This window comes from Chenopodium album, chromosome 2 (genome assembly GCF_948465745.1).
Source record: "Chenopodium album chromosome 2, dcCheAlbu1.1, whole genome shotgun sequence".
Classification (NCBI taxonomy): domain Eukaryota; kingdom Viridiplantae; phylum Streptophyta; class Magnoliopsida; order Caryophyllales; family Amaranthaceae; genus Chenopodium; species Chenopodium album.
Window position 1 is genome coordinate 82,183,407 of NC_137835.1, and position 25,845 is coordinate 82,209,251.

General features: G+C 33.9%; 2 protein-coding genes across 2 annotated transcripts; one reads left to right on the forward strand and one right to left on the reverse strand.

Moving 5' to 3' along the window:
* Nucleotides 1–461: 461 nt before the first annotated feature.
* Nucleotides 462–12,351, reverse strand: LOC145603600 (putative histone-arginine methyltransferase 1.3). Its single transcript, XM_081659545.1, has 14 exons — nt 12,178–12,351; nt 11,611–11,776; nt 8,316–8,459; nt 7,991–8,094; nt 7,757–7,855; nt 7,594–7,663; nt 7,029–7,125; nt 5,818–5,872; nt 4,802–4,885; nt 3,673–3,750; nt 1,913–2,016; nt 1,639–1,811; nt 1,401–1,561; nt 462–932 (listed from the first exon to the last, which is right to left on the reverse strand). The coding sequence occupies exons 2-14, from the start codon at nt 11,771–11,773 to the stop codon at nt 852–854; spliced, it is 1,413 nt and encodes a 470-aa protein (XP_081515671.1). The 5' UTR covers nt 11,774–11,776; nt 12,178–12,351; the 3' UTR covers nt 462–851.
* Nucleotides 12,352–18,535: 6,184 nt separating this feature from the next.
* Nucleotides 18,536–24,287, forward strand: LOC145590124 (factor of DNA methylation 1-like). The gene is made up of 7 exons (XM_081646872.1): nt 18,536–19,434; nt 19,922–20,103; nt 21,403–21,492; nt 21,566–21,853; nt 22,364–22,567; nt 22,673–22,927; nt 23,906–24,287. Exons 1-6 carry the CDS (start codon nt 18,537–18,539, stop codon nt 22,898–22,900), a joined length of 1,890 nt encoding a protein of 629 aa, XP_081502998.1. The 5' UTR covers nt 18,536; the 3' UTR covers nt 22,901–22,927; nt 23,906–24,287.
* Nucleotides 24,288–25,845: the final 1,558 nt, after the last annotated feature.

The following is a 25,845-nucleotide window of genomic DNA, read 5'->3' on the forward strand; positions in this document are numbered from 1 at the left end:
TTAACAAGGTAGGATCCATTTGTCTTGAACAATCAGCAGCTTGTATGAAATGAAATGAAGAATATTAGAGCTTGAGGTATTCAATTACTATATAGACAATTGAGGAAATCTGCTACATGGGAAAATTTCTTCATGGTGCATACCGACAGGGGAAGAGAAATTAGCAGATTTACAAGGTAGGATCCATTTGTCTTGAACAATCACCAGATTTATAAGTTTAAAATGAATGTGCACAAGTATTTCGAGCACATGATGTTCCTATATATAAATAAGAGAAATAGGAACCTCAAATTAGACTATTTGAGGGAAGAAAAGTTAAGAATGTAGAAGATGTAATGACGGGGGAGCTACAAGTTAAAGGCTACCTCGCTGGATCGTCTGATCTATCATGGTAACATATCTTGTTCTCCATGTTTGTTCGAGGGTAGTAAGCGAAGCAACAGTCATAACTACAAGACGGATTGTAGCTAAATGTTGGTTTCTTTCATGCAAAGACTAAGAAGTTAACACTCAAGCATCTATTTTCAGGAATAGGTGGAACACTTTGATGCTAATAGCATAATTAAAGCACATCACCAAATATCATCACTGAAAACTTGTACCAAATTGATATTTTACCCTGCTCTAAGCTGTTATAATAGCTATATAAGATTCTAAATCCCTAACAAAGAATATCTTAATTCACAGCCACACAGGGGGGGCAATATCTACTGGACCATGGCCGGTAGAACATTGGAGAGCCCTTGAGAACCATGGACGGCAGAACTCTATTGTACAACAGATTGGACATAGCCCCTACCCTTCAACGTTCGTGATAATTTTCAGAGGACCACATCTTAAAGGCTCATGGATTACTGGATTTGAACATTTGCATTTTCCAATTCTTGTTGTAGTAGCTCACCTTCAAGATCCAGTGATTGGATATTCATATCCTGTTACGACAGATCGCAAAAAAACAGTTAAGTATTAAGATCAATCAAAGTGATGGTTGAAGACAAACGTAAATGTCACTCTTCTAACTCTACTAAGAATTCGGGAACATATAATTTGAAAACACTCCCATGAACAACAAAGTATTAGCAGGTGGTGGAATATAATCATAAATTATTATCCATATACTCAAAAACAAATGAAACATTCCTATGAACAAACAATTTGCGTTAAGAAATTTTAATTTTTTTTTTTTAAAAAAAAAAAAACAAACCAAAACCACCACCACCAGTATATTTTTGCCTCTGGCTTCCCTCCCCTCTACCCACCTAGGTTGTCAATATTGCACTTTGCACCCAATGGACAAACACATATGGCACATCAATTAATAAGGTAGTTACTAGTTTTCTACAGCAAAGAATACATTTCATAAAAAAATAAACTAAAACTCTCATGACGTTAACTGGTACCTGTTGCTGTATATTTTGTGGCTGCTGATCTTGAGATACTGCAAAGGCCTGAGTTTGTATTTGTGGCTGGGACATTCTGTAATAGGGTTCCTTCAGTTCCATCTTTCCAGAAGACGTCTGAAGGATTCCTCCTTGCTCAGCGCCAACACCCCACATTTTAGCTGCATGAGAGAACAGCTCATCAACATAGTGCAACACAAAAGTAAAACATAGCTGGAATGAGGGAACAAAGCTCAACCTGACAAAGTAAGATATACAGTATAACTCTGATTATTGTGAGCAACCATGTGAAGACGGCCAGTAATTTCTTGTCCAGCCATGACATAAATAGGTTGTGCAAGAACACAACGTAACTGGTACCAGTGAGTAGTTGGTGAACCTGGTGCAGTGGTTAGCCATCTTTGGACCGTACTGCACAAAGGAAATTTGAGTAATCAGTATCCAATTATAGGTCAAACCACATGGCATGCCAATGAAGTCTCAAAAGAATGGCTCCAAAATCAGTCACCTACCTTCCATCAAACAAAACATCAAACCAACAAGCTAAACCATGCACCCTTGTGCCCACTGCAGCAGTGAATTTTAATGGAATGTCAATTTCATATAGCTGTTCCTCCTGCAAAATGGTAAAGGATGCTCGAACAGTCAATAACAAGATATGAGAAGCCATTCAAGCCAAAGATACTTGAAACTTCAAAAAACAACAAGACAAGAGAAAAGTTAAAGATAAAGATTTTTTCTAGTGGCTGCTCATTGAACCAAATTTTGGACTCATCTGACCAAACATTAGTTCACACAATGTTCTCTAACATCGAGGTTACATTACAATCCCGATCAATATACAAAGTGAACAAATCATCAAAGAAAGGCAAATTTTGTACATGGGTTCACATAAGACAAGCATCTCACAGGAAAAAAGCCATACCAAATCACACTAAATCTCCCCTATTTTATCCATAGGCTCATAAAACAAGCATCATTTGCCGCAGCAGTAGTTTAACTTCCCACACGTCTACACATTCTCGGACAGTAAACTCCCAACAATCTGGAGAGCTATATGCAATTGCTTAATCAACAGACCATTCATAATGGCTCACATCATCACCATCATCATCCTCCCGGCCTCCTCTGACAATGAGTTATACTCCACTTTGTACCAGTATTTTAAAATTGTGTTTCAAGAATCCTAAATCATAAAGAAGCAGGACATTCTGCAAATTGTTACCTCATGCCAAAAGGCAACAAGCCAATATAACATCTGGAATATGACATTTCCATATACCATAACAGGAAACCACTATTGCAGCCACATTAAAATTTAGACATTTCATGTAAAAGTAACAACTAAAAAACATCGAGTTAAATCATGCCTTAATGCCTACAGATTAATGTATTTTTTCAAAACTTGGCACCCATCGCTTTCCGTACACTCCAGACAACTCATTCTCTATAATCAAATGATTCTTACTACACCTTAAATAGCAAAATGAATCATACAAAATCAAAAATATGAGGAGTTGATAGGCCATGAGCCCATGACCCTTCTCTAAGGGGACAAAGTCACAAATACTTGCTGTGAAACCACCACATTCTCCCGTTCTAACTTCTAAGACCTTGTACAATCATGGTCCACTTCTAAAACCTCTAAGCACGATTCCACATACTAAGATATCTGTTCAACCAACAAGCAGAAACTTGTTGTGTGAGATACCCTCAATCCTCAAGTCTGCCTCCACCTACTCATTCGACCTCACGCCAAGCTCTATCATAAATGTAAGGAAACAAACAAGAATTTCCATTCCTATCAAGGGCATGTTTCCGCAAATTGAAGTTAATACATAATACCAGTTCCCCAAGAGTATAAATAATAAAGCTAAAGAAAGTCGACATAGGAAAAACACTCTCCCGATAAATTTTCCTTTATTCACATTATGTATGGAGAAGGAAAAACGAAAACACATAATCAATGTCATATGAACAATTGGAGAAGGAATATTCCTTATCAAAAAGTGGGGGTATTTAAGACTGGTATAGCTTATCATATGGATTTTAAGACAATCACCAAAAGAGGACTTTTGTTACTTAATGTTACAAATTTATAAACATATTAATCTCAACAAAGGTATAAGGTTATTAATTAAGTTTATATGGTACGTTAAGCATAGAAAAAGAGTAAAATTGTATTAAAGCCCATTAAGGAAAATGCCTAATTCTGTAAATGGAATACAAATAAAATAAGTGACGAGGGAAAGTATCCCAACTAAAGCATCACCTTAATAGTCGAGAAATCTATCACATGGTGTGTAGCTGGTGCGACAAGTAACCTTGGGTCAAAAGCATCAACCACGGGCTGCAGAAAAATAAACATAGAAATAGAGAAGGTCAAAATATAATCAGCAATAGATCACTTTCCATCAACATATGTTGAAAGAATCAAATGAAGCAAGCAGATAGCACAAGTGACATAAAGATTTATGAGAACCATGCAGCGCTTTATTATGAAACTAAAGTTGATCAGAATATTAATAAGAATTATTATTTACCTATTACAATTAAACTAACAATTTAAACACAAGAAAACCTAATTTCAAAAGATTAAAATTTAAGTAGCTGGATTAATTTAATAGATCATATACCTACAGGAAATTCGAAAAATCTTCTTTGTCAGTCCCAAGTATTTTAATGACAGTCTGACATAAAGCAAAAGCCCCAGGTAAGACTGATGTTCTGACATATAGTTCAACCACAAGTATCAGAGAGAAAGAGATCTTAGTACTAAGACTCAGCGAAACATAGAGACTAAGGTCCTATGGTGTCCATTACATTATGGAATAAGCTCCTCTGTACTATATTATAGCAACGGCAAAGTAGCTTTGGAGGTTTGAAGATGAGGCAGCACCAAGGAAGAACATCCTTATGATAGGAAAAAGGTTGTCAGAGAACTTGGCTCCATACTTCCATTACTTCATGTGCATCAGTTTAGGTTCAAGAGTTGGATGAAGGGTATGGTTTTGGCGTTGTTAATAAGTTTCAAGTTTCTTACCAGATACCTGTGGTCAAAGAGTGTCAAAGATTCAAGTTTCTTCAGCTGACCCTGTTCTCTTTGAGAAGCACCTGTTTTCTTAACTAGGGGGCAATGTTTTAGGCTCACTACAATTTTACACAATAGCCAAAAATATACCATAGATTTACATAAACCTCCAAGTCCCAACCAAAATGAGAAATTAAAGATGGATATGCAGTGATGGTGGAAATTTAGATATGCACACAAACACACATTATGTACAAAAGACAATTGCAAATTCTAATGTTGACCAATTATTTCCTAGCTGTCCGGTTGAGATTCATTTTCAGAATTGTAAACCTAAGTCAACATACATGATATACCCATGATAAATTACCTGTGAAAAGTAACCCTGGAATGCTGATCCATACAAGGCGGTCAAATCCACCCCAAAATAATTTTGCTGCTGCCAGAAGAGTGCCTGAAAAAAGCAGTAAAGAAATCAAAATAAAGCTCAGCATACATAATAATTACGCAAGAAACCAGAAATGGACATGAACCACATGCAATGTCAACAAGGAAAAAAATCAAAGGTAGAAAATCAGATTGTTCTCCCACCATTGTGGCCTTTATGTGCATGTGGGATTGTAGATATATAAACATTTGACCTTCAACAGAAAAACCAATTCATAAATGGGAGAATTTAATTTGTAAATATGAAGGATTACTTAAAGCACAGACAAATTGGAAACATAAATCGGAAATCACATTGCTTTCATCTCTAAAAAAGCAGAATCTAAAAGATTTACAGTTACAAGAAAATATTCCAGTATGGCACAGAAGAAAAGCAAGCTAAAGCAACACCCACAGCAGTAAGAAGTTCCTTTTCCAAAAAGCAAAGGTGGCAAGATTTTTATAATGGAATAACATAGAAAGCAAAGGTTGAAAGTATAAACACTGAACATAAAAAGGAAAGACAACTCTCTACAGGATGCAGGTACGTGTCTAGTTCAACTCAGAGGAAAGCAAATAGGGGGGATGAAGATGACCAGTATAAAAATCAGCAATACTCATACAGCTATCTAGAATTGATTGGATAATAAGATATAAATATATGAAAGGCTGTCAGGAAAGTAAAATTCAGATAGAAAAGCTTGAATTAAACTATTAAAAGTAGGAACATAATTCACTCCTAAGAACTGAATCATAGTACAGGTACAAATTGACTCCTAAGAATACAACTGATTATAAAATCCATTTCTAAGTGAATTATTTTAACAATTTTATTACCAAAAATCCGAAGCTCCTTTATCTTAATAAACACAATGCAATTCTCTAATAAGTATAGTCTAGAATAGCATTAAGATCTACATATCAGGCAAACTCACCAAATAAACTTTATTGTAAGTATACCTTGTTAGCAATTTCCACAAACAGATATTCATCGCTGAATGGTGCCATATGTATTCTACATGAAGGAAAATGATTGTATTAGAAAAAATAATTAAAGATGCAAAAAAACAAAAACTCAATAACAAAATAATGAAGATGAAGCTACATGACAATTACTGTCACAATTAAGAAATAACCAGATGGGGTATAAACTGGTCAGCCTATCAATGCATGAGCCTAAATTTTCTTTCTTCACAGCAAAATACTTCCACAGTCCAATTATTTGTACATAGATTTAAGAGTTTCATAGAGATGGGGCATTGTTTACTACAAATTGATATAAAAGAAAGCAATGGATATAGTTGAAGTATTATGTATTTAGGTGAGAGTAAATATGTACATTTAGTGGACCCAACTAAACACAGAAATGGGAAGTATTAAGGTAGGCAGGGCATACAAAATTTAAATTGATGACCAGAAAGTAACACTTTGAGATTTATTCCAAAAAAAAAAAAAAAAAAAAGTAACACGGAGATTTTCTTTATCAATGAAACTAACGATGTGAAATGGTAAACCAATCACATAATGCAGTCAAAGAGATTGCTCCAGGACCAGTTGCATGCATGTACAAAGATGTAAAAGAGGAAAGGGAGAGACCTTACTCAATGTTCCCAGAGACATTTATGATCAATAGCTTAGTTTGGAAGATTTGTCATTTCAATTCTCAACGACACTTGAAAATTGGTCATAATCTATATTGTAAGCAATTTTTCCTTCTTCAGAAGGTAATTAGTCCTAGAAGTACTGAAGTAGTTGAAGTTCTCCAACTATTTTTATGGATTTGGTGGACTTACAAAGCGAGGAATTGAATTGTCACTTGGACAAAGGAATCACAGTTGGGTACTTGAATAGGAGTCAAATAACCAAGTGTCAGAATATTCAGATATATTTAACACCAGAATTATGAACAAATGCAAAGATGCAACATGGTTTTAGATTTCGAAAGATTTGTGTCTTTTAAACATAAAAATTACCTTATTATCCCAAATTATATCCCCTTTACCTTGTTTGACCTAAAATGCCTCATTTAAATTGGTCCACAACTCTACACAAAAATTGCCTCAAATCTGACCCAAATTTGATAAGCAAAAACCATCATGTCCATTAATAACACATCAATAAAGCAACAGAAATTTCAAGCGTAGATTAAAAGGTGATAACCAAGGACTTACCTTCCTACTCCAGGAAACATTTTTCCATTAGGTATAAGAAATCGGTCTCTTGCAATAACATAAGATTCCAGCATCCGTTCATTAACTAATAACGTACCTATATTGTAGAAAAAGTAACCATTTCAATGACTGCTCTGGAATAAAAATTTAAGCGCAAGCAAATAAGAAAATAGATTGAATAGTACATACAATACTGCACACACAAATTACAGACAATAAGTTACCCAACAACCATGCAGTACAAATTCCAGTATCAAAACTTCTATAGTGAGGGAGGTTAAGAAAATGCTAGTTTACACGATCGGGAATACATTTTACATAGAGGGATCTAATAAAAGAAAAAACATTTGAATCCATTAATTGCATATTCCTGAAAGGGATAAATACATGGGGGTGGAAAGATAAACATGCACAAGGAAAGAAAACAGAGCACAGATAAGAGAGGCCAAACTTCAATAGCTTAGACTTTAATCAACACAAGAGATACGTAAGGTATCTGGAAATCTGCCAAATGGATCCTAGATTCCTAGAACTATACAGCTAATTATCAAAGATGATAAATTACCCATCGGCTCAGAAATCAATATATCTGCTTTCTCAGGCAGCTCCACTTCTTCAACTTTACCTTTAATGACCTGCACAAATAAACATTGTTAGTTATTAGGGCATAATTTCACATTCAAGGGGGAAATCACATATATTTGAAAACAAAGGCCCAAAATAGACACCGTTATTCGATCAGCTAATAGGGGGTTGCCTGCGACAAGTTTACGTGCATAATCTGCCATTTCAGAAGCTTCTACAGCATAAACATGCTTTGCACCAGCCTGGGTTCAATATAATGAGGGAGTCAAAACATTTATTGCATTTGTATCATTCCAAGGACATACCCATACAACTCTATTTGTAAATAATATGCATCCAAGACTGAAATTGAAATATAAATCAGAATATAGATTCACCTGAGCAGCAAATAATGACAAAATACCACTGCCGGCACCAACATCAACCACCACCTTACCACTAAAATCCACACGGTTTTCCATGACAGCAGCATAGTAGGTCCCTACAGGACAGGAAAGATATAGTTATGTCAGTTGAGCACTCAGTCTAACCACATTGAAATATTAATTTGTCTTATAGGATCATGGGCAGAAAAGTATCCACATTATTAAATGAGAGCTACAGTCACCTATACCATCTCATGAAGATTTCAGATATTATTTTTAAAAAATATAATGATCCACATTGAAGCAATGTAAAGCAACCAGATCATAGCAACATAACCTGTTCTCACATAGTCCTGCATCATATTTTGCTGATGTAATAGTTGTCCATAATAATGAAAATACATTTTGGCAGAAGATGGCTCTGTCTTGGAATCAAATTTGCTCCTACAAGCTGAAACTGCTCCATTTGATAATTGTGATTCTGAAAAGAGAGTAAAGTAGTCAGACTCTTATTGTGATACACCAACCACTATTCTTATTTACAACACAATGCTTCGTCGAAAAGAGAATTTCTAGCCTAGATGATGGAAATGCTCAGAATCAAGTACAAGCTTTTATATACTCCCAGTGTTGTTATTATAATAGTCTAATTTGGAATCTTGCACAATCTCCCAAGGCAATTATGTAATACACAAAAATTATACAATATTTTAAAATCATCAGATGACACGATTGAAGCAAGATCTAATAAGACTATGTTTTGAAGCATACATTTATCCTTACAGTATTAGATTCCCTTGCATGAATCTCTCAAGGTTTCAGATAGGACAACCAAAAAGAAAACCGGAAAAAGGGGGGGGGGGGGGATTGAGATCAAATGGGGGCCATTTGAATCAAGTAAGAAAGATCAGTGAGGGGGGATTTATTTTCAACAGAGTTTATTAAGTAACAAAAAGTACCCCTTTACCAAAAAAATAGTGCTAGATACAACCCGGCATATCGACATATACCCTAACTCCCTAAGCATCTAAAAGAATAAAACTAGAAAGTGCAAGTTTTACCCTAGGCAAAATGAGATACATTGTTCCCAACCATCAGTGCACAAGCAATATCTTAGACACTTTCAGGCTTTCAGCTTCTAGAGCCTAAATTAAAGTCATTAAGTATTAAGTATATCACACTCAAGAAATCTAACCTTTGAGATTCAATTCCACATATAGTTATTCATCTTACTAGAAACAAATTCTCATGTTCCATATAAATTGGAAAAGGGCATATCATGCCCAAAAGGTAGTTTTCGTTTATTGGAATGGAAGGGAAATGTACACTTGAAAAGTAAAGATTAAAACTCTTTTGACATTGATACTTAGCAGCCTATGTACTCCAAAGATATGCTTTGAGCTATGTTGATTTAGTTGACAGCAGTCACAGCACAGTCTGCTATCTCATCAAGTTGTCTTTCAATATTTATTTCATAACAGGTTTAGAAAAATAAAATCATATATATGATAAGTGATCTAACCATGTATTGTTGAGCTAAATAGACTTCCATTCTTACAAGCCCAGTCTCAAGAGCTCACTCAATCCAAATAGAAAATTTTAGCATTATTTTTCATCAATCTTTACATCAAGCAGAGACAGCTAAGGAGTGAATAAAAACAAGAATGACAAAGCTTCCAAGACCCATTTAATTTTTATTACGACTCCAAAGATATCTCAAAAGCTCTCTCTCCAAATCTAATACTGTTTCCAAAACTCGAAAGGGCTGGTAATCAATCAAGCATTTACTTACCAAAAATATAACTCTTCTCACAGTTTACAACCTCTTCACAAGAACTTATGTCAAGTACAATGCTACAATCACTTTTGTAGCCCATCCCAAATAAAACAAAGTTGCATGAGCACATGAGACATGACTTAGCAAATTGAACTTTTACAACCCTTGTATTTCCATGGCAGCCCTTCATTTGTAATCAAAAGAGCCTTGATTATGGGGTGAGACGGGAAGATATGCTTTTATAGAAAATACTAGACAATTGATTGTTGGTGGGTAGTTTTTGAGGAGAATTTCCAAACGTAAGTTGACAATGTTAAGATCAATGTCACATTCAAAACAGAAAAACTGAGTAATCCATTATAAATTAATAAGTAAGTAATCCCTTGATAATGTCACATTTGACTATTATACAATAAAAACAAGGTCACTTTGGCTGATCAAAACTTTTTCCCACCAAGTAAAAAAAAATAAAATAAAATAAAATAAAAACTCACCCCTTGGAATTTCCTAATTACCTCAAGTCCTTATGATCCTCCTCATCCAAAAAGATAAAATCAAACTTTAAGACCACAAGGCTGTAAAGAGGGTCAAAGAAAATACTCAAGTCGTTGTGATTATCCTCATCGGAAAAGATATTAACAAACATTAAGACCATTACTGGCTTTGAAGAGGGTCAAAGATACTATTTATACAAGAGATCTTCAAAGTGTAAATGTTAAGTGCCCCCGTAAAAACTTATGCTCTCAACGAAGCTCAAACAATTACTCCGTAATGGAGAGGGAAAACAAGATAAAGAGAAGACATCATGCCATCCCAACAACCAAGGAAGAAAACTACTTAATGAATGTAGAACCATCCAAAACATGGAAGAAGCAAAAGTTGAGCATGGTTTGGTCATCAATGACGTAGAGCCACCCATAAAAGAGAATGGATGTAATTAATACATAATCCCTTCCCTTGTTGACCTCTACAAGTTCAAAGATTGCTTGAACTAAAGTAATAAAATACTCCCGTGGTAGAAATTCAGTCTAATCCCCTTCATTGTTTTCTACTTTTCACTTGCGCACTTTCCATTAAGAAAAAGGTATTTATTATAAGACAACAAATATAATTATGATAGCAAGATTAGTAAACGAGGAGATAAATAGTTGGGAAGCAAATAGTTCTTAGGAAGGAAAATTATAGATTGATCCAATTCCTTTATATCTCTCCTAAGGAATCATTTGAGAAAGGCATGCCACTTAAGTCTATAAATAAAAGATACTCGCAATCTCTTCATTTGGATCCCGACATGGTATATCCAATATATTATAAATTTTCCATAACGGTATTACCTATCCGGCTATCCCATAACGGGAACAAGAAAGCTTCAATGTAGCCTCATTAAAATATATATATATATATATATATATATATATATATATAATAAAAAATAATAATAAAATAAAAAGGCAAGAGGCTTGCAACTTTGTAACAATCCACAGCATCGGGAGGCAGTTCCTTCCTAGCAAGTCTAAGCTCTCTTATGTAAGGAAAACTTAGGTGTCATACTGTTAATTGCCTTCCTAAACACCAAAGCGGTCTTAAGCATATGGAATTCCACCTAGCTTTAATATCTAAGCAAGCAATACTTTTATGTATATTCACTCCTTCAACAAGGAATGAAGGAACTTTGGAAGCATATAAGGAGCTTTCTTATACCTATCACGGCTATCAGTGTGGTGTGACTTGTCCTTAGTTCCAATTTTAGCTGAACTAGTATATTTTGTCCAAAGATCAAATTAATTTGCAAGATCTTTATTACTAGCAATCACATTAAAATGAACCCAAGCATTTCGAGTTTTTGTTCTTTTACCTTCTTCATTCACATCCTGTGGTTTCTTCCCCGCTCCCTTCTTCGTAAGTTCTGCTGGAGTCTCCTTCAATATCGGCTCAGCAGACTCCTCTTCAACACTTTTACCAGTATTCACCTCCACCAAATCATTGTATTCACCGCTGTCTTTCGCATACGCTGCCATTATCTAATCAATAGACAAAGCCAGAATAACACTAATTCAAATTTAAGCTTGGGAGAAAATAAACACAATTAGGCTCAAAAAATGCAACACATTAGCAACCAAAATTTACTCGATAATCGATTACGGCTCAAAAACTCACACAAATTCTCACTTAAGATTATCAAAGTAAATTGCACAAAATATCAAGGTAAATTACACAAAGAAAAATTCCAGCAAGAAAATAAGCTAATCATAATCTTTCATAACTTCAGTAATAATAAAGCAATAGTTTGATAATAAACCTTAGAAAAACCCTAAATTCAATATACTGAATTACTGACAGTCAAGTTAACGATAGTGTGAAACTAAAACCCTAGATTGTGAAACTGATATTCAATGAATGAAATACAGAAGAAACTTCGTACCTCAAAAGCTGCTTCAATGGAGGACAGAAAACTCAAAAAGACGGTTTAATGGAGAACTCGGAGTATGCTTCAATGGAGAAGTGAGAATGGGAGAGGTGCGGCGTAGAAATGGAAACTCCAAAGGGAAACTAAAAATAGAAACATACCCTGGCCAAAAAAAATTAAAAAATATGAAAAAACAAAAAGGAAACATAGGAACAATATTACGAGTAACACACGTCCGTTAGATCCAAGCACCGTTAACGGTTAGAATTCATTCTCATTTAAATTTTCTTACAACTTCAAATAAAATTGCACTAATATTCAATTCACCTGATCTTCCCTAATAAATATGATTTGCTAATAAAATTGCACTAATATTCAATTCACCTAATCTTCCCTAATAAAGATGATTTGCTTAATTCGCACCTACGTAAACAGATAAGTTTATGGTTAAAACAAGATATGCAATTTTGGGTGTAGTTGATTTGAGCAATAAAGATCCTCTCAAAATGGAAACTATTCATTTGGAATTTGCTTAAAATGGGTTGTTTCTTAGGTAAACTTTTCTCCTACTTGTGGAGATTTTGTAAACTTGCAAGATATGTTTGGAGGTTTGGAAATTGGAAGTCTTTGTATCCACTCAGAATTATACGTCTTTACAGATTGAATCATCTACTATACCCGGCTAACCGGCTTATTAAAAGCTAATACAGAGTTAATAGTCAAAGATGTGCTTATTTCTTCTACACATTGTGGGGACTTTGTTGACAAGGAATAAAAAAAAAAAAAAAATGAGTTAGTGACAATTCATTCATGCTATTATTGATTTATGACGCGACATCAACTGCTAACATCGATAATTTGTACCCTATAAGAATACTTCACCTATCAGAGATTAACCCTATGAATCATCCTGTTTTTTTCTAAACATTCCTACTTGATAAAAGGATTCATGAAATAAGGCACCAAGAGAGTAGGGATTAGATGGTGTTTAGATTCCTTACAATCAACTAATATACTTTTATTAGTTGGAGTGGACTTTGGACTTTCTATTTTAGCGCTACATTTTGAAGTTATGGCTTGCTTTTTAGGCCTTCAATAGGCTACAACCATTTCACTATAGGCCATCACAAATTCACAATCTTTACCTGACTCACAAAATCTGGTTAAATGCTGCAATTTTATCATAAAGTCCAAGATATTCACATAATTTAGTCTTTTCAACAAATCACCCAAGGTGGATTGACAGAGAATCCTCAAGGCTCATCATTTAGCAACTACAACAACTTCTAATTGTATTAGTTCTAATTGTATTAAGCATGTGCAATTTTTTTATTTTTTTTATTTTTTTTTATCAACTTTCTCTAGAGGTGTTTGGTTCATTGAATATGAATGAATTGGTATAAAATTTCATGCTAAGGAAGTATATATGAATTCCAAATCATATACTAGATTGGTTTTATTTTAGAATTAATTTTATACTTCATTAATGGAATGCAATGAATTGTGATTCATATGGATAGGGTGGATATGGGCTACTAGGACATCTAGGGGTATAACCATACAAGGTAGAGTTTGAACCCATTTGGTAATAGTTAAAAACCTAAAAAAAAAATGATGAAATGGGTTTTAAGTTTTTAACCTAATTATAAACACATTCCTAACGATCCAACTAAATAACCCCTTCCTTAAACATTTTTGTATATTTAAAACATGTTAATTTGTTCACCTTTTTATTTTTTTTGCTAATTTGATATGAGTGTTTGATTTGAACAAACTTTAACCGATGTATGTTAGAAGTATAAATCTATAAAATGTGGTCTTATTAAATTATTAATTTTTTAAGGAAAAAGCGTGGTCTTATTAGATTTGTACTTACTAAACGTGTGTGATAATAATTGTAATAATTTTCATCATTGTTTGCTTTACATAATTAAAAATATTTATTGATAAAAAGTTGCACATAATAAAATAAGGGTCTGTTCACATTTACAGAATTGAGCTGAACTGAACTGAATTGAACTGATTGGAGCTGAACTGAACTGAACTGAACTGAATAGAGTTGAAATGAATATTTTATGAGAGAAGGAAATTAGGAGCTGAACTAAAATGAACTGAACTTAAGCTGAAGTGAGCAAGCCTTAAGTTTAACATGAACTTATTTCTACTAATCTATGATCTAAATTAGTATTAATTAAGGTCCTTAAATAATGTGAACTAAACAAAGCCTAATACTCAGTACGTTATATCTCCAAACTCTATTAAACATCATTGTTTATCATTGTGACCTTTCCCATATGAAATATAAAATATCGTAATTTCTTATGTTCCATATTACTTCATCATTTTTTCTCTGAAAAATAAATATTACTTCGTGATAAGTTCATATTTTATATACTTTATTATATCATTTTAATGATATTTCAGAGTATAATCTATATAGTTTGAATGGTTTTATATCTTAATTTGAAGTTTTATGTTGCAAAGTTCAAATAATCATTTCTACTAAATTATGCTCTTATTTTACTCATGTTATATTGATTAATGAGATTTGTTTTTCTTTTAATTCTCATATGGCATAGGAAGTTTTAATTATATCACTTCGCAATTTTTCATAATATTTGACACACTTGGATTCTTTTCACTATTAATTTATTAATCTTGACTTACTTCACTAGATATTTACTACTCCTATTTGTAATTTATAATATAAAAATACTATAAAGTATTATGTTGTTAAATAAAATTTGATATAAATTTTCATAAAAGTACAATTTTTTTTTTTTTTTTTTTTTGGTATTGTTGTTTAATTATTAATAATCAAGGTCAAACAAATGCATTGACATGTTACTAATTAAGTTAAGTGTATGATTATGTTATAATAATTATTATGGAGATACAAATATGAAATACTGCATCAATTCCTAAATTATAAAGACGTTTGACTTTTTTCACTATTTATGAAATACTCTTGACCATTGTTTTTTTTAACCAAAGTATAAAAAACAATTTTTTTAATTTTTTTTTATCATGAAATATATTGTTAAATAGTTGTTTATGTAAAGTCTCATAATACCAACTTTATTATGGATTATATATATATATATATATATATATATATATATATATATATATATATATATATATATATATATATATATATATATATATATATATATATATATATATATATATATATATATATATATATATAGTCAAATCAGTATATTTACATGCGTGTTAAGTTTAACAATGTCAATTACATAGAATTAGAGGGACAAAAAAGAATACGAGCATGTTTAAATGTTCTTGCAAAACGAGTAACAAACAGTCGGACACTACCTGTTTACACAACTACACTTGATAAGTCGATATAATGAGACGGAGGGAGTAAGATTCTTTTCGGTTTGAATCCTAACTCTATTCCTTTAATATTTCACTTTGATTTTAAGAGGTTAGTTTCACAACATGTTTTTAGGGACGAATTTCAGGGACGAAACATGTTTTCCGCAAATTATTGATTTGAACCGAACCTGACTCGAACCCGAGAATGACCCGACTTGGAAATGACCCGACTTGATTATAACCCGCAAAGTATTGACTTGAACCGAACCCGACTTGAACCCGAGAATGATCCGATCGGATTATAACCAGTAAATAATTGACTTGAACCGAACCCGAGAACGACCCTAACTCGTTTAAACTCGTAAAGATCCGAATTTAACCCGACATATTTTTCACCCGACTCGAATGTAACCCGGCCTTTTCTAACCCGATAAGATGTATGACCCGACGTGACCCGACTCAAACATGACCCAACCCGAACCCGACCGGCATATGTTATGACATTAACCCGTATTAACCCGACTCAAGATGACCCGACTCAAACCTGACCCGTTTATCCGAATTGACAGCTATAGGAGGGAGTAAGAATTTTAGGACAAAACTTAATTGAGAATAAATGTTGACCATTGATATTATTTAGATCTGACGGTTGCCAATCTTGCCACACTATATGCGTGTCACAATCTTCTTTCTATATTTGCACACTCTCTCTAGTCTCTCCCTCGCTGCTCCATTGTAGTGTACTGAAACGACTTCCAAGTTTTTCCTCCATTGAAACAACTACCAAGGTATAATTTTTTTCCTCTTTTTATTTATTTTAAATCATAGAATATCAATTTTATAGTCTAGGGTTTAACTTCACACCATCGTTAATCCAATTTTCAGTATTTTTAAGTCGGATATTCGGATTATTGAAATATAGCTATAATTGCTGAAGTTATTAAAGATTAGAACTATTTATTTTGTTGTTTGAATTTTTCTTTGTGCATTTTTACGTTGGTATTTGTAAGCGAGGAAATTTTCAATTTTAATCATTTTTTGTGTTTTTTTGTGCCTGGTTTGTGGTTTGATTTCTGTAACAGTGCAGTACTACAGTATATGAATGTATGACGTGATGAACATCTGCAAAATCTGGGTTTGTATTTTATATAATATTTTTTTTTAAAAAAAATGATTTTTGTTGCATGTAATATTTTATTGTTTGTTGTTAAATGGCTAGGAACGAGTAAAAAACGTTGCCATCTCGCCACCTCGGGCCGGGTTGACGTGTGTGAGGTTTCGGCTTGGCGGGGTTTATCTATACCTTTGAATAAAATAACGTTGCCTGGGAAGTACGGAACATTTGTTTATCCTTGAAATGTGCCGAACAAAGACTCCAATTTCAGATTTGAATATTATTAAAATACGGGGCAATAGTAAAGTAAATGTATAATCTACAAGCAAATACGGAGTATAATAAAGGAGATTCTAGCATAAGATTCAGATGTTTTTTGTGGGGAAAACTACACCCCCTTTTCTTAATTAGAGTCGCCTATTTTTGTATTGTTTTTATGGTGTTATGTCCTTACTATGTCACAAACTGTCAAACGTGATGATTATTGGGAGGGCCAAATAGAAATGTTTCATGTTTATTAGAGAAGACATACATATTGTTGAAAATGCGACGAGCACGTGCTTAATAAGGATGGATAGAATACGAATAATATATGTTTCGTATAGATATGCCTATAGGTGAAGATGTGACATGTACACATGTTTACTTGGATGTAATGGTGTATGGAGTAATAAACCATTACAAAATATTGTTGGTTATGTACATTTTTTTTTTTAAAAAAACAATAAAACTTGATTTTTTTCCCACAAAAAAACAAAGTAATTTGGCTTTGATTGATTGATGGAAAAAACAAAGTATCTCGACTTTACATTTAATAATTTGTTTAATTTTGAATCAAAAAATAATTTGTTTAATTTGTCATGTAATTGCCACTTAAATTATGCCCCCATGTCCCGTGTGTATTAGGATTCTAGGAGATTGGCTTGCAGTTTTCCAGGTGTTACATGTGCTACGGAGTATTAGTTTATAGATTTTATGAACCATGAAAGTTGTACCAACTGCCTTCGATCTTTTCTGTAATCACTTGCTACATCTGCTATGATCCTAATGAAATTCATGTTGTTAGGGGTCTTTCAATCTTAAAGAACTCATATTTTGATATGGTACATGAAAGTTTTGCTTGTTGCATTTGATCTTTTTGTGCACATATATGGTTGTTATGTTTTTTAATATCATTGATGTTTTAAAAGGAATTGCAATTGAGAAAGAAAAATGGTGGTCAATAGACCCCCAATTTTCTGTGATGAAAATAATGTATTCAAATGTCCTAACCTAGTACAATTACCCCTTCCCCAAGAGCACAAACCGCTCTTGCTTGGGTTCGAACCCAAGACCTCCCCCTAAAGATTCACTCATCTGCTTTGCTGAAGTTTGTTTTCTCATCTGGATTGGGTTTGAATAAGTACATTGTAAAGCAATGAGGATGAAAGAAATGCACTTAAGGTGTTGTATTATACTCATAGCTTTGAATATGATTTAGAGTATGAGTATTGATTACTCATTTGTTATTCAGATCTACTATCACTTCTTAGAATAAGATTCTAATTAATACACGAATTTTGAAGAGTAATTGACCCACTTGGTTGCATATGACTATTATTTGAATTATTGGTGCCAAGGTTTGTAGTTTGTATATGATTGCTTGTAGCATTAGTAAGGAATTGTTTCAGTGATCAGTATCAAATTTGCGGATTATTAGACAGATATGAAAATATTCTTAGTTCTCAATAATTACGAAATAACAATAATTAATTCAAAGTACATTCCGTTCTGTTATCTAAAGAGTCAGTTGCAAATTCTAGAGCATTATGGTGCTACTTTTACAACCAATGCTCAACTGCTCAATAAGTTAATTGATGAGTTCATTCTTCTTTACCATGAGTTGTGACATTTGATTTTCTACTTCTTGAGGTTTTTGATGGAGAACAGCTCAGATGAAGAATCTGGCGTCAGTGATTCTGAGATCGAGGAGTATGCTGAGAAACCATACCAAGCCTTGAGAACCGGGAATTACAAAGTATGGAACTTGAAAGGTAACCTTAGGTGTCCGTTTTGTGCTGGAAAAAAGAAGCAAGAATATGCCCTCAAAGACCTACACCAGCATGCCTCAGGTGTTGCTAAAGGTGCTGCCCACCGGAGTGCCAAACAGAAGGCCACCCATCTTGCATTGGCAAAGTTTTTGGAAGTAGACCTAGGCTTTAAACCAATTCAAACTAGCCAACCAGCTGAGGCCGAACCACTACCTAATGAGCCAAAGGAAAAGGAGATTTTTTGCTGGCCATGGATGGGCATTGTCGTCAACATTCTGGAAGATGCAAAGACTGGGAAGCAATTGGCTGATAGTGGATCTTTGGTGAAATTCTTTTCAAAGTACAGGCCCTTGGGAGTTGAAGTTTTTAACAATGAACAAGAACAAACTGCAAATGCGGTTGTGCAGTTTGAGAAAGACATGGATGGCTACAAGAATTTGCTGAAATTTGAGAAGTCCTTTCAAGTTGTTTGTCATAGCAAGGAGGAGTGGATTACCAACAAAGGAAGTCTTGGTTCTAATATCTATGGATGGGTTGCCTGTGCAGATGATTACCATTCAGAGGGGAAGATAGGAGAATATCTTCGCAAGAACACAGAGCTCAAGGCACTTTCGGATATTTTCCAACAGGGTAAACAGGCTTGTGAAACAATTGTCAACTTGGCCAACGAGATTGATTTGCAAAATCAGAATATGGTTGAAATGGAATCCATGGTCAACGAGAAAGCTATGTCCTTGAGTCGGATGGTTGAAGAAAAAGAAGAGCTGCAGCAAACATTTTATGCAGGTCAGTTTCCATGGATAACCTAGGTTGCTGTCACTGTTCTATTAGCTTAGGAATAGTTTATCTTTTTACTATGTTGGAGTTTGTTTGTTACAACTTAGGTAGTGAACTATTTTCATTTTGATTGTATGCATAAAAACCTTGTTTACTCTCCTGGGGACCTGTCTCATCAACTAATCCTGACAGCGGAAATGCTTGTTATGCATGGTGCCAGGGCTAAATGAATAACTGGTACCAATGGCTAAAGTCGATACTCCTGCATTAAACATATGGGTCCTTAATATGTCTACATATGACAAGAGGGAATCTTCTATGCTTTTCTCTATTAGTGGAGTGCATTTGTAATTTTCAAGGACTTCTGCCCCTGCTACCAGGCACCATGAATGAGAGGGCACATAGTGTAATCGGGAGGCTTATTAAATCTTGTCTAATGATTTTATATGAAGATATCCTTTATCTGAAGGGTTTACTCATCTTTGACTCTAAACAGAAATCCAGAAGATGCAGCAAATGGCTAGGGATCATGTTGGAAAGATATTACAAGAGCGTGAGAAGATGATGCACGAATTGGATGCTAAGAGAAAAGAACTTGATCGCCGTACCAGGGAGTTAAGCAAGTGTGAGGTCATAACTGTGCGTGAAAGACAGAAACTTGACAAGGAGAAGCAGCAGGTGACTTTCTAATTCGTGAAGATTAAGATGATTCTGCAGGTTGTATATATGGAGGCATTGTAGATGTTTCATTCTTATAAATTGTCACTAGGTTGAAGCTCTTGATACATAACAATTAATTTCCCAAAGTATGATATTTATTGTTTTTTTTTTTTTTTTTAATTTTATTTTTTTAATCATGGATGACATGTGCAGTGTGCACTTAAAGCCGTGGGCCTATGGCAGGTTTGGGTTTTATTTACGTAGTAATAAAGGTCTAGTAAATATCCTATCGAGAGTAATTCTTTTGAAGGTTGGAATGGATTTAATTTTCTTTTTCAGCTTTGCAAGCATTACAGAAAAGAAAAGGTTTTTGGAAAGTCTATGTCTTGGTGCCCATGGGGGCTCTGCCACTGACTCGGCATGAATCAACCTCTAGCATGTTGACAGTTAGCCAGGATCAGAGAGTCAAAGTCATGGCTTTTTTTGTTTAAGATCTGTTTTAGCTATACTTACTGGTTACATGAATTACATCCATGTCTTATGTCTAGTATGCACGTGAGTCATAATTTAAGAACTGTTACCCAAAAAGCTGGCAATACAGACTTGTACATTGGATATAACTGTATACATGACTACGTATATCCTATCCTACTATGTTCAGTCATTACTGGAATACATTTGGTAGAATATTGCTGACTGGAAACCACTTGTTAGTTCAGTTAATCCAAGATTGCAGAAGCTGTAAGAATAATGTATTGTAGGTGAGTTTGTTCTGCCTCTGGTCAAATTGAGGTTTCCACTCTACAATTCTACTAGTGAGTGGTGATTAATTTGCCACTGTCTCCTGCTCCTTTTGTGAGTTTGTGGCTGGCTAGCTGGTTAAGCGGCTATCCTTTCCTTCTTGAACTCTGGTAGTTTCTGTGTCATTGGTGCTTATAATGGTTCACATTATTTGAAGTGATGATGTTATGATGCATATGGAAGAAAGCAAAGGCAGCATGATTTACAATCATAAGCTTAGTTGTAACCTGTAGCAGGATTCCACTTTGTTGGTTCAATGTTGTAAAAGAGGATATCAATTACCTGAAACTAGTTCACCAAGTAAATTATAATAAACAGTCCACGAGGTGAGGTCAACTTAAGAAAGAGATATTTATTTCCAGGCAACAATAAGTGTACCATAGAATAACATTTTGTGGAACAATAAACGTAAATACTTAATTTGGTTGATATAATGTCTTGCAGTTTCATTGTTTTGTTGCATCTTGATCTCTAATTTTGGTGAAAATCAACACTTGTTATCTGATTATTTTCCAGAATGATGAAAGAAACAAGTCATTATACATGGCTTCCATGGAGCAGCAGAAAGCAGATGAAAATGTATTGAGGCTTGTTGAAAAACAAAAGGTAATTATTCATTTTATGTGCATCAAGCATGCTCAAATTTTTATAGCTCACTGATTAAAATTTGAAAATGCAGAGGGAGCAAGAAGAGGCCTTGAAGAAGATTCTTCAGCTAGAAAAGGAGCTGGATGCTAAGCAGAAGTTGCAGTTGGAGATCGAGGAGCTTAAAGGAAAGCTAGAAATCACAAAGCATCTGGGAAATGATGATGATGCTGCAGTCCAGAAGAAGTTGAAGATGTTGACTGAAGAGCTGAACGAAAAGATTGAAAAAATGAACAGTTTGGAAGATCTGAATCAAGTTCTTATGGTTAAACAACGCAAGAGCAATGATGAACTACAGCCAGCTCGGAAAGAATTAATCACAGTATGTCCTTGCAACATTCTATTTTTGCAAGATATTGATACTCTTAGTTCCATTGTGATTGTCTTCTTTTCATTTAGTCTAGCTAAAAGTCTAAAACATTGATACAAAGTATTGCCGTACATCTATAAGGAGGTCCATCCCTACGATAATAAATGTGATATTTCTATAACATTCTTGATCTCAACACCTTTCATATACATCCGCGTGCACATAGAAGTAAGTGCACCCAAGGGTAGTTTTGGTCATTCATCAGAATATAACTGTGGGATGGAGAGACCATAAACTATGAATTGTAATCATCATGTTGACATTTAGAGCTGATAGGTGAAAAAGTTGTTCTATTGTTAGTTTTCTATTTGAATTCTCATTTGGACTCCCTTATATTAATATTTGAGATTATTATTCTTGTTATGCTGATTGCTTAATGTTTAATTTACTGGTATTGTCAGTCATTTGAGATAATGTCAGCTATATATTTATTGCTACTACGTGCATTTGTTTGTGGTTTAGGGTTTGTCGGACATTCTACAAAGTAATCGTACTAACATTGGGGTTAAAAGAATGGGGGAAATTAATTCTAAGGCCTTTGAAACGGAGTGCAAGAAGAGATTTACGGGAGATGAGGTCCAAATAAAGGCAAGTGAGGAAAGCTCGTTGTGGCAGGAAAAATTGACAGATCCAGCATGGCATCCATTCAAAATTACGGGAGATAAGGTCCAAATAAATTGTACTTGTTCAAATTAAATATTTCAGGTCCACATCCTCCATTTTGTCATTGTACTTGCTATTCTTGAACCTGAAATTGGATTAGTGATGCAGGAAGTAATTGATGAGCAAGATGAGGATCTGAAAAGGCTCAAGGAGAAGTGGGGTGCTGAAGTCTATAAAACAGTTGCAACTGCCCTACTTGAGATCAATGAATACAATCCGAGCGGAAGATATCCGGTCAATGAGCTCTGGAACTTTAAGGAAGGTCGAAAGGCTACTGTAAAGGAAGTTGTGAGTTATATCTTTAAGCACCTGAAGTCTTTGAAGCGCAAGAGGTGAAGTTGCTATCTGGAATGAGTCTTGAGTGTAAGTATGATAACCTTATTTGGTTGTTGTTGTCTTGTTGGTGGTGCTTCATATCATTTCCTTTGTGCAGCTTGCATGATACTTCGTGTGTTTTAAATTGAACGATTGCTGTTTTTGTTTTATTTTTTTGGTTAAATTCTTCTGTTAAGCTATTTTCCTATAAAGAGTTCAAAGGCTGAATGAATTTTGGCTTTCTGGCAATATTTCTCTTACCTGTTTCTCATGATGTTGATCTCGTCTTAGGATGTATCAACCTATTTATTTCTTGCACCGTTCTTCTGGAATTGAATCTTGTGTTTGTTCTAACCTTGTGTTTGTCTGATAAGTATAGTACAACTGGCGAAATCTAGTAGAAGGAAAAATGGCAGGGAAGAGAAAGGCCTGGTACACACATGTTTGGGAATAGAATCAGGTTCATTTATGGTAGTTATGTTAGATGGCTTATCTCTAGATACACTTTAAAAATAAGGGGTATTGTGGGGGGCAAGAATAGATTCTTGAATTCACTCTCCTGGAGACGGGTCAAACCTTACTTGGAAAAGGAGAGACGAGAGAGACAATTCCTTCGAAACAGAGGAAGGGGTAATGCTACCCCTCTAAGAACCTATTCGTAGTATAGGAGGGCCTCAGGCCTCTACTTGGTAGAAATGAAACAGATCCTACATACACATGTATCTCAAAGTCTACTCGTATCATTTGTATTTCAGCATGACATTGTAAGTGTTAACACCCTATGCTCTCTGGAATATGTTTTCAGATCTGAATGAAATAACATGCTGTGCATTAAGTGTATTGGTTACAGTTTGTTCTAGCGGTGAGCATTAGGAGAATTTGTATCAATATATTGGCTACGTCTTAAATATTTGAATGTTCATTCACATTTTAACTTTCTTATATTTGAATGCATTTTGTTCTGAAATGCCAACATCTGTTTTCACATTATCTAATATCTTCTGAAGTACTCATATAATTATGCAGGAGACAACCTGATTGAAGACAAACAGAAATTTGAGACAATATTTGAGACTTTTGAGGATCTGAACATTAGAATGTATATATACTCTTTTGAGCTGGTGGTTTTTTGGATGTATATGACCAGATGGATAGGTTTTTTGAAGCTTTGGTGGCAAGTAACTATGGTAAAGTCAAATTTGGTATTATAACTTGGTCCGTCTTAGTCAACTTTTAGTGATTTTGGGAGAAAGATTGTAGGCATTTCATTTTTGAAAAGAATAGCATTTGAACTTGTAAATTTGTAGCTCTCTGTATAGCAGATTAGCTGGGGCTTAAATTTACCAGGAAGTAGCTTGAAACTTGCAAGTACACTCAGGGACAACAGTGAGAGAGAACAGTGCATTTTGGGTGGAGGTAGACAACATCTCATTTGAAGTCAAGAATACCATTTAGAAACTACTTAATTATAGTTCCCCCATCCCCACCCCAAAATTATTGCTACCAAGTTTGGCAAGTTATGGTGCCTTTTGTGTTATTAGCTACGAGCCTACAGAGTACATGTTTACATGTTGCTAGTTTACATTATACCTAAGTATACATGTACAATTTTTCTGTGGATGAAGGGGGTAAGCGGGTAGCAGAGTCTTTTGTCATAATGAAATATATGGGAAGTGAAAATCATAGGAATTTCCAATTTCCACAAGCTCACAAAACATGAGAATTAATAAAAAGGTGTTTTTTTTTTTTTTTTTTTGAAACCTACGGAGATCTTTCTTGGTAACTTAAGATTCGCACAATTTGTAAATACCCGTATAACAATCAAATAAGTTTAGTTAATTTCTAGAAATTTGATGCGCAATTTAAATTCCCATGAAATACAAATGTCCATAGAAAATTAATTCCTTTGTCAACCAAGTAATTTATTTCTAATTTTTTTTTTCAAAATTGTCATATTTTTAAACAATTAAGGATGGAGAGAGAATTTGATAGAAAAAAAAAATTTCTTTCAAAAAAAAAAAATTGATAGAAAAATTATGGAATAAAGAGTAGAGAGCCCTTTGAAAGCCATGCACCAATACTTGCTCTAATCGCAATTTTTTTTTTTTTTGGCGGGAGCTCTGATCGCAATTTGGAAATACAAATCATCCCCCAATTTCGTTTATATGAGATGGAGGGAGTATTGTCTTCGTTTCACATTTTTTGCAGCCTTGAAATATTTTATATCTTACAAATAATATTTGAAAGTTGCAAAAAATATGAAACGGAAGTAATACATCATTTTTCTGTTTTTATTTAGCTGCAACAATTTGACTTTTTGCACTATTCACACACTTTAATTACTTTGACTTTATTAACGAGGCATTTGGTTCTGAAAGTGATACTTCCTCTAATTTTTTTTACTTGACCGGTTTCTTTTATCACGCTTGCAAAACTTTAATGGTCAATAACTTTAATTCTCCATAATTAAAAAATATAAAAGTTATATATTATGATAGTACTTAAGATGAATTCGAAATGATCCAACATAAATATGTTTTTTCTTACATATTATTCACAAAACACGGTCAAAGGAGGGTTGATGAATAGTGTAAAAGTCAAAGCGGATCAAGTAAAAAAGAATGGAGAAAGTATTTAATACTACCACGTGTTTTGAAAATTTTTATAGTGGTTGGTTGAAATATTATTAGTGAGCTACCATATTGTTTTAAAGATTATAATTAACTTATTTTTGGTATATCCCGTCAAAATAAATAAATAAATAATTTTTTGTTATAAGTATCCATGTATCATCAACATTTTTTTTTATTTATCCAATTTTTAAGTTTCATTTATGTACTTTATTTGTTATTTTATACTCTGTAATTTCTCGAATTTTAAATTTGTTTTCGTATTAAATTAAAATTTTCAAAAAAGTTATATTACATTGTACTCCTAGATATTAAAAGACTAATTATATCCCTATT

Coding starts and splice junctions, on each gene's coding strand:
- LOC145603600 (XM_081659545.1), bottom strand. CDS start 11,773: ATGGCAGCGTATGCGAAAGACAGCGGTGAATACAATGATTTGGTGGAG. Junction 5,873..7,028: donor ATGTTTCCTGGAGTAGGAAG/GTAAGTCCTTGG, acceptor TCCTTCATGTAG/AATACATATGGCACCATTCA. Junction 2,017..3,672: donor TAGATTTCTCGACTATTAAG/GTGATGCTTTAG, acceptor ACCATTTTGCAG/GAGGAACAGCTATATGAAAT.
- LOC145590124 (XM_081646872.1), top strand. CDS start 18,537: ATGGAGAACAGCTCAGATGAAGAATCTGGCGTCAGTGATTCTGAGATC. Junction 19,435..19,921: donor GCAGCAAACATTTTATGCAG/GTCAGTTTCCAT, acceptor GACTCTAAACAG/AAATCCAGAAGATGCAGCAA. Junction 20,104..21,402: donor TTGACAAGGAGAAGCAGCAG/GTGACTTTCTAA, acceptor ATTATTTTCCAG/AATGATGAAAGAAACAAGTC.